This window comes from Macadamia integrifolia, chromosome 5, assembly GCF_013358625.1.
Source record: "Macadamia integrifolia cultivar HAES 741 chromosome 5, SCU_Mint_v3, whole genome shotgun sequence".
In the NCBI taxonomy this organism is placed as follows: Eukaryota; Viridiplantae; Streptophyta; class Magnoliopsida; order Proteales; family Proteaceae; genus Macadamia; species Macadamia integrifolia.
In genome coordinates this window covers 13,548,818-13,558,446 of record NC_056561.1, presented here as the reverse complement: position 1 = coordinate 13,558,446, position 9,629 = coordinate 13,548,818, and the positions used below count along the sequence as shown (strand labels likewise).

The 9,629-nt window shown below is 38.8% G+C and overlaps 1 protein-coding gene across 13 annotated transcripts in view; it reads right to left on the bottom strand.

The window, feature by feature from the left end:
• Window positions 1–4,966: 4,966 nt before the first annotated feature.
• The window catches only part of LOC122078825 (U-box domain-containing protein 5), a 38,133-nt gene continuing 33,470 nt past the window's right edge, over window positions 4,967–9,629 (bottom strand). For all 13 annotated transcript variants that reach the window (XM_042644975.1, XM_042644974.1, XM_042644981.1 and 10 more), the window contains 2 exons: window positions 6,820–8,006; window positions 4,967–6,005 (listed from right to left, as the gene is read on the bottom strand). In XM_042644975.1, coding sequence (XP_042500909.1) covers window positions 5,231–6,005; window positions 6,820–8,006 — 1,962 coding nt within the window. In that variant the 3' untranslated portion in view covers window positions 4,967–5,230. The remainder of the gene's footprint in view (window positions 6,006–6,819; window positions 8,007–9,629) is intronic.

The following is a 9,629-nucleotide window of genomic DNA, read 5'->3' as shown; positions in this document are numbered from 1 at the left end:
GGGGAGAAAGGAGGGACATGGATTGCAAAGAATAGTAGCCTTTTATATGATAAAAGTGCAGTGTGTGTATGTGGATGAGTCAAAGACAGCATATGCTAAACAAGGGAAGCAAATAAAGAACTCCACTTCCCTAGTACTATTAACCCTAAAAAATATATGTGAAACCCAGATACCTAAAGAATACTTCTAAGGTATTAGAAGAATAGACATGAGCTTCTTAAGATGCCTCAGTGAACAATATGATACCAAATAGCTGTTTCTAGGAGGAACCAAGTTAATTCGTGATCATATTAAACTGATCAGCACAAGGAGAGACAAGATCACATGAGACTTAGTTTTGGACAGCGAAGTTATGAACTATTTGCAAGTGACTTGGTTACATAGATAACTGTTTGGAATTTGATTGAAGAAGGCTTAAGGGGGTGTTTGGTTCGGTAAATCTTTGGGATGATATTCTTTAGAATGATAATTCTTAATTTTTGGAACTGTTTGGTTCCACTAGATTGACCCTCATAAGTGAAAACCCTACTTCCCATGAATGACCATATTACAAAGGATGTGTTCCAAATTTGAGTTTACCTCAACACTTAAATTTAGATTTGAGCAACATTTTTATCACCTAATATAAAAGAAGAAAGCGGAAAGAAGTTCTCTATGGAAGCCAATATCTCAACCCGCGAGAAACATGTACTAGCCTCAAGGTAGGGGTCTCAATTCCTAAATCGAACCGATAAAACCGGCCTGACCAAACCGATAACAACACGGACCGAACCGAACCGAACCGAAGCCTTATTGGTTTGGTTCGGTTTGGAGTATTGCAACCCCAAAACCAAATCGAACCGCACCGAAAACCGGATGAACCCGAAACCAAATCGAAACCTGCTCAAAACCCAGACCGAAACTGAAACCAAACCGGTAAGAAACCGAAACACTCCAAAATTTATTAAAAAAATCAAAACTTGCATAGTTTTGTATACATTTGTATGGAAAGTTGAATCCAAATTGGACCAAAAATCAAAACAAACCCGGTTACAAATCGATTTAAGAAACCGAAGACAAACCGAAACCAAACCGCACCGAAACCAAAACCAAACCGAAACCGGAATTTCCTTATTGGTTCGGTTTCGGTTTCAGCTTTCCCACACTGAAACCGACTCAACCCAAACCAAAACCGAGCCGGACCGACCAATTGACACCCCTACCTCAAGGCAACCAAACCATATTTCAGAAAGAAACATAATTCAGAAGAATGTCTATCAAAAGATTGACATTCATATCCGATATATACACCATTTGATTTACCGAACCAAACGCCCCCTAAGATATTTTTGCATTTCCTTCCCAGGAACAGTAAAAGATAGATAATGGGTATAGAAGACCACAAATTAGGAGATTGTTGGGAGGATCTGTACCCCACCTTCATAATTTCATATGGGTTTGTCCCCTTGTACTCTTGATGAAGGATGACCCTTCACCTACCACTAGCTAGACCACTTCTCATATCCAACCCTCTTGTGATTTCCATTTGTCCCCCCCCCCCACCCCTTCCCCACCAAACCCCCTTCTCCCACGCCTTGTGGTACCAACCTTGACTTGCCATCCTTCCGTCTCAGTTTAGACCTCTCTAGTAACAGCTGAAGGGCTTGCTTTATGAGGATGCAATGCTAAGCCAAGTAAGAAGGGTTCTGCAATGAGTTTCCATCAGTAGCCCATGCGCCGCCGCAGTATAAGGTGCTTAAACTTGAAGCAAAAGCCAGGAATCTCCACACTCCATGAGTCCATATGTATGACAAGAGAAGTGTTGTGAAATTAAGTACTCATTAACATAAAAGGAGTGCTAGAAAAGGCTGAGGAGAAGACTGTTTTAAGTGCTTTAATATTCAAGTCCCTACACGTTTGGTATCTATACTTTCTTGCATCTGACCTGCAATTGTATAGGAGGATTGTCCCCTCTCACATGAGAATATTATATTTTTTCTTAAATTAAAAAAATTAAAATAATAATTGTGAGAGGGTGCATGTACCCTGCTTGCTCAGAGAACCCTCTCCATTGATCTATACAAAACTGTAGTTAATGGATAGTCAAGTAACCACAAACTTATATTACAATGTTGGCACAAGGCTTATTACCTTGAGGAGAAAATTCATTTACTTCTTAATCATCTTCCTACTAGAACAGCTTTGGCTTAAAGAGCCCACGCTCAGGGGAAAAAGTTGTGAGATCAAACCCTGTCATTTGCATGGGTGAGTGAGTGTGTGTGTGATGTGTGTGTGTGTGTGTGTGTGGGAATAGATAGCCATTGGCCCTAATACTGTCCAGTAGGCTGGCCAATTGTTTAGTAGGATAGTAGATATAAAAAAGAAAAAAAAAATTCCTAATAGAGCCAAATATTGTCTAATCATGGTTCCCCCCCCCCCTGAATTTAAATATTGATCTTAGCTTTTTAGTTATATATATGGGAAATCCTCTCTTTTAATCCAAAATATTTTTTTCTTCATTTTCTAAAGATGCTGTTAGGGACCCCAAAGTAAATGTTGGTTGGGTTTCTCCAACTGTAAAGGCACAGGGTGAGGAAAGAAAGTCCATAGTTTTGATGATGATGTTGTATTATAGAAACTTTAACAAAGTCAATATGGGTTTGAGAGCCCCCAGCTGGAATGCTGGATTCCTAGAAACTTTTTTCTTTCCATTGGAAATATTACTACTTTCTTCTTACCAAGATTTCCTCTTTTCAATCAAGAAACCATCAGGAAAACACATATATACGTTATATAGATATAGAAAATCATTCACACATGAAACTAAGGAAGTACAGTAGCAATGAGTCTCTAATTGGTAATCATTTCCTCCAATTTATTCAAAGATTGGAACACTACTTTATGGGGATTTGCTAAAGGACCAAACCATATGAAACTTTTCAAAGCCTAATGAAGAATCTGCTCAATGATTATATAGTGGAGGAATTCTCTGTCTGGGAGCATAGCTTCAAGATCAGTGTGGGGATCAATAGGAATATACCTGAAAGCATCAATACAGTGAATATTTTCACCTTTTATTGGGGGGTCATTTTTCCTCCCATTGTGTGAGCGTAGTCCCCACACTCCCAGACAGAATCCCCTTTCCCAATTATCTAATGGAACTATGGAGGAAGTGACCTTCTACAGCATTGTGTAATGAGCATGGCATTTTACCAACCTCCACTTCTATTATGTTGTGTAATGAGCATGGTCTTGTACTCTTCAAGTTTAACACTTGTCAAATTTGATGACCAATGTTAGCTATATATCCCACCATATTAATGCTTTCACCATTGATTTTTTCTATGGTTTCTATTGGGTTGATTGGACTCTCTTCCTATGACCTCACAAAAGGGATTGCGTTCCCTTTCGGACTACGTAGCGTACACTGATGCATCTCTCTCTCAAAAATGGATGCAGATAAGGCATTTCATAAAAGGGAAGAGAGAGATAGACTCAAGGAGCACTAGCAGATGCTATGCAGCCTAGCAACATTCTTTTTCCTTTTTTTTAAAACATCTATAATGACTCATGAACATCTAATATTCGAGTCAAATATGGACAATGGATAAAATAACCTTTTTTTTAATAAAAATTAATTAAAAAAAATTAGATAAATAAGGATGTAGACTAACATTAAATTTGAGCCCTAAATGAACTGCCACATGGTACTATGGTAGTGACTAATGAGGGCATGACCAATGGGGTTGGTAGCCTAGTGGTGAAAATGCCCTCAACCCATCATGACATTATCGTCCATTGGTCCTGTGGAAGCACCGCTTGCCATTCGGAGGCTATGATCACTACCATGGAGCACCCTTTTTTTTGTTAAAAAACGACTAACGAGGGCATGGAATGGCTTCTAAGTACGGGTATGTTGAAAATTAGCTCCTAATTTTTTATTTTTTTGTTGAAGTTCTTTTAATCCATCACGACTATATAGTTTCTCTAATTCAACATCACTATCTGCTGCTCTGCCACATGGCAAATTGGATAAAACTGAAATTATGTGGATAGGTAGACTTCAGTGTCTTTGTTCACATATTAAATTTAAAGTCAAAAACAGAGTTGGTCAAGTGGCAAAATAAATTATAAGCTTTTCCACAAAGGTGTATGGTTGAATTTGAATGTAAAATTCAATATGACCAATCCAGACCACTTTCTAGATATCAATACAGTGAAAATTACCACATCAACCTTCCACGTGGCAAGATTTGGTGCAAGCCTAGAAAGAACCGTCTAGAACTGCTGGCTGCTGGTATAGTAAATTTTATGTCCAAATATTTTTATCCTACTTGCAATCAAAGTTCAAACCAATTCAAGTACACCAGTCATGAAACCCAAGCCCAGCCCAAGAAAGTAAGGCACAATGATCCTGAGCGTGGGCTTTGATCCAGAAAATGACTATTATTTTTTATTTCAGTAAACAACTCATACTAGGGTGTTTAGTGTTCTCTCTACTTTCAGTGAAAGTTAAATGGTTCTTATTCAATACCAGTATGACCCGATCCATGCAATTATGAAATCAGTATAGACCTATGGGACTAATCAGGCCAAAAGCTTGGATACCCATGTTAACCCGAAAAAAATGGAATATTGGAACCTGAGTTCTTAAGCGATACTTTCGTGAGCCTGAGGAATCCAGGATTCAGTTTCCTGACCTAAAAAATGGAATATTGGAATCTCGGCTTAACCTCACCACTATTCCCATCCAGGCCCAGGCCTAGGCTCATTGTGTCTTACAGAAATGTCATTAGATTCTATTATAATGAAATTACATTTTTCAAAATTTTTATGAAACTCTAAACTTTTGACTTCTCATGCTTGTTTTGGGCCAGAATTTAACCTGAGGTGAATGTGATGTGAGTGTCACCACCCTGTGTACCTTTGGTTTCTCTCCCACTTTGGTATAACAGAAATCATTAACAGCAAAAATGATTCATAGATGTACATCCAAAACACTTTCATTGATCAAGTGAAGCATCACAGCATGAAATAAAATATTCATGGTGTTGCATGCAGAAAGCTACATTTCATAGCCAAAGATGATCATTAACCAACTGATATATACATGCTAAAAATATATTCTTTAGCTTCCTCTGGAAAAGCAGATAAATTCGCTGAACTCTGTGATATATGTACAGGAAAGCATACCCAGTCCGCTTGTTGTTTGATCTACTACACGGTACAGGACCATTCAGTCATCAGTAGCTCAGAAAAGAGCTAAAGATCTGGGTTTCGACAATACTTTCAGTTTCCTTCCAAAAAATCCAGAAGCCTTGTAAGATGGTTTCTTTTCTTTCGAGCAGTTGCTCACCAGTGAAAGTTCAAGATTGGCTCTAGGGTGAGGAAGTGAATTTGAATTATCTGGAGAATCACTGTATCTAATATCCCTCAAGAACTGAAGTAATTCCATTGCACTCTTCTTCCCTTTGGCATTGCCATTGACAGATATATTGACAAGAGGTGGGACAATACCCTCATTCAGGACCAATTGACAATATTCATTGCATAGCAAACATAAAGAAAGGATAACAGCTACTCCATGTTCTTGTTCTTCATGAGAGCCAGTCTCAAGTAGTTCTGCAATGGAAGCTATACATCCATTAGTTTCAGCGATGGAAATCCTTCCCTCTTCAGTGTCGCACAAGTTTTTGATAATTTTGATGGAATATCCTGCAAGTGAGCTATCACCCAAGAGAGGAACAAGCTTCGTGACGCACCCCAATGATTGAATTTGGAACGCAATGTCTCTGTTCAATGACAAATTATATAGTATTTTAACAGCAGACAGCTGGAAATCACTGATTTGGGTGTCAAGGATCTTTAGGACGGAAAAAATAGAACCAGATGCCAATGTCTTGGAGTTACAACATTGTTGGCCCGACAGGACTTCAAGGATGGAAAGAGCCTCGTCAATGATTTCGGAATCAATATATGATGCCAACAGATGAAACACATCCCCACTCAATGATGGTACTTCACTTCTGCAAGAAACAATAAAAGAGATCTATATATGGGTTGAAAGAATCAAACACAGCAAAGTTCCAAAGCAGTGATGTACCATGAAAGAAATCAAAGCAAAGACTGAGAATTGGGGTACAGACTCATCCGAGTTATTGCAATCACACAGTAAATATACAAGCAAACAAGTCACGCATCTGACTCAGTTCTTTACCAAATCACATTGTCTGAGCTAAGCAAAACCAATCTACATATGTACAGAATGAGTCAGAACTTTTTGGATTAAAAAGGTGAGGGGAGAAGGTTTCTTGGTCTGGTGGTCCACATAAGGAATCCATTGTGGTAGGTCGGAATGAGCTGAAACTTTGTTGACAGGGAGACCCTAGGTCCCAAGTTCACATGTCAAGTTTTAGCCCAAACAGATTAGGCCATGTTGCAAAACAAGCTATTGAAGGAGTGCACCGACATGCACCAAGAATTTGACATTGGTGCATGGGACTAGAGAAGGGGTGCACGGACATACATAGGAGGGTAATGCCATTACCGTGGGGGGGAGGGGTATATGATTCAATTTGGCTCCGGCATTGGCCTATCCAGATCATCCCTTAAATATCTAACAGGAATATTTGACACAAAACTTTTTGTGGCAAAATTAGTCCCTGGTAGCCAACCAGAGGAACTTTATCGATTTAGTCATATTAGACTTTCATCAATTATGTAAAGATTGTCGGGATTTAAACATTCGATTCTTCTGGAAAACAGAAAATAATGATTAAGTTTTGCAGTTTATTTTTATCATCAGTCATAAGTGAAAAAAGGAAGAAAAAAAAAATGTACCTGCACTTACTAACCAAAGCCAAAAGCACCTGAGCTCCATCTCTCAGTGCTTTTACATCATTCAGGCTGCATGCATCCTCCATAAATCTAATCAATGATTGGACAGAGGAATCGGAAAAAAAAGAGTGGCATGCTTGGTCATCTTCCTTCAAATGGTTTTTAACATCTTCCACAACTTTGCATTGTGATTCCCATGGAAGCTCAGAAAGTTTAGAGAAAAATCCTGAACTCATCCAATGGCTGGAGTTCACTGAATATTGGTATCCATGCGAATCACTGTTCATCCAAGAGGGTACCGAACTCGAAGCATCTACAATCTTAACATGTGATGAATTAGAACCATAACTGCAATCCAAAGAATCAAGTGATATGCTGCTGACATCAATTTGAATAGGCACATCATTTAGAGAACTTCCAAAGCTAGTAATGGAACTGCAAGATGAAGTTTTCCATGACCTAAGTGCTGCAGCAGTGGACTGTGAACATCGATCAGGAATAGGGATCCCATGCCTCCTACACCATTTGGAAATAAGGTCCTTCATGGTGGAGTTTGAAGTCATTAACAAATGGGAAAGCTTCTCTTGGGTCTTTGGACATGTATCATGACCCTCATTGAACCACTTCTCTATCCACATCCTTTCAAATGTTTGACCAGAAGCAATGACAACAGGATCATGCATAAGTCTCAAAGAAATTGGGCATCTGAACTCCTCAGGAGGTATAGGTGTCCTAGATGCATCAGTTAGAGCATCTTCATACCCATATTGAACATGTGATTCCAGTTCAATAGCCTCAACATATACAGCATCATTACATGCAGATTTGGTGTTCGTATGTGAATCCTCATGCTGAACAATACCTCCATGTTTTTGTTCACATTGAACTGATTTTCCATACTTCCTCAAAAGATAAAGAAGGTACTTCAGGATTCTTTCCTTTTTTTGGTCATTCTTGTGGTCTTTGCCTAATAAATTGTTAATAGATCTTTTCTCTATCAAGAGTGCCTTTGCAGATGTGAGCTGCAGCCTTACAGCTGCAAGTTGAAATGCCTCAAATTCAGAAGTTTCTACGGCATCTGATATAGATGGGTCCCTCCAAAGCAAAGCTAGCAAAACCTTCCCAGCCTCTTTCTCGTAAGGATCCATGAAAAATTTTGCATCCCTAAGATCTTGAACAATCCCAGATATCTAGAAATGACAAATTTCACTATCAGACTATTAGAGAACAATAGGTCAGAAAGCAAAGACAATAATCATCATAGAGTTGTATTTGCAACTTGCAACAAATTCCATAAGTTGTTATATTTGCAACTTGCAACAAAAACCAGAAGTTGTCATCTCTCCTTAACCACTAAGTTGGTTCACAATAAAAGAAAGAAAGACGGCCCTTAGCTAGGTAACTGGTAATCTACGTAGGGATGGCAATGGGTCGGGTCAGAGCAGGTAACCACCTGTTCCCCCTAACAGATTGGGTATGATATGATTGTCACCGGATAAGGGTTGACTATGGAATTTGAAAAACCAAGTAACCTTACAGAATTAGGGAGTCCCATGTTTATTTTGTTTTCCATTACGAAATCTGGGGTGTCCGTTCCACAGGCTGCATTGAATATGTTCACATATAGACACACAAACACACACACCAACACAGAACAGGGACCCATCACAATTTAGCTCCATCTGGGAAACCTGAATCTCAAGTAGGATAAAGATTGATCATGTAAAGAAGAGCGGTAATTTAGTCTTTGGTGCTGTATAGTTTCTACATATTTTGTTCTGTATTTTATACACTCCATTATAAGGTATTTTTGTACTTTTATATGGGACAGCTTGCATATAAATAGAGGCCCAATTTGGTGAATCAATCAAGGAGAAGTGAAAAGAAAAGGCTACCTCAGACAAGGGTTTGGTTTTAGCAACAAGGGTTTCAGTTCCAATCGACTGACACATCTGACCTCTTTTCCTTGAGTGCTCTGCACATATATTTGAGCCACTGTAAAGAAAAGGCTATCTCAGACTTTAATTTGACCTATTCAAGTTAATTCTGGTGAGAGATACCTACGGCAGAATTACTCTGTGCTGAGACTCCAATGCACAAGAATGTTTGCCACTATAACACTATGCCATGATAAGTTGCTCACTGTGATTTTGATAGCAACTATTATTTTATTTTTTTTTTGGGGGTGGGGGGTAATGTAGACTAGAGTAGGGGTCCAACCAAGTCTCAATCTACAGAAACTTTTGAAATAAAGAACAACCAAAACCAACCCCAACCATGTATCAAAAATTAAATTCAGCAACAACCCAGAAACAGTACCGAACCCACAAAACAGCAACACAGGGATTAAACAAACCAGTAGCAGTTTAGAACTAATCCAGAGACTATTAAAGTGCTAACAGTCTTCAAAAATCAGAACAGATATTCAGCAGTACAGCAGGTTATCGATCTGAAGAGAATAACAGCAGAGTCCAATCCAACAATGATTCTTAGGACTAACCCAGGAACAAATGGGAGTCAGTTCAGATTTAAGTTAACAGAATATTAAGAACAGCAGTCCAGAAAACACTATTCAAACCAGCAGAACCAGAATCCAGAAAATAGAAACTTCAGTTCACTAAAAGACGAAAATCTGGAGTAATATCTCATCAATGAGCAGAATCAGCCAATATTTGGGTCGATCCTCACTGGTATGGGGAGGAACCTTCGATCAAAAAACTGGACCAATCAGATACTGAAAAAGTGAGCCATCGGTTCAGGTATTAGATACTATCATTACCGCCTAGACAATTAGACATCCAACCCGTAATCGC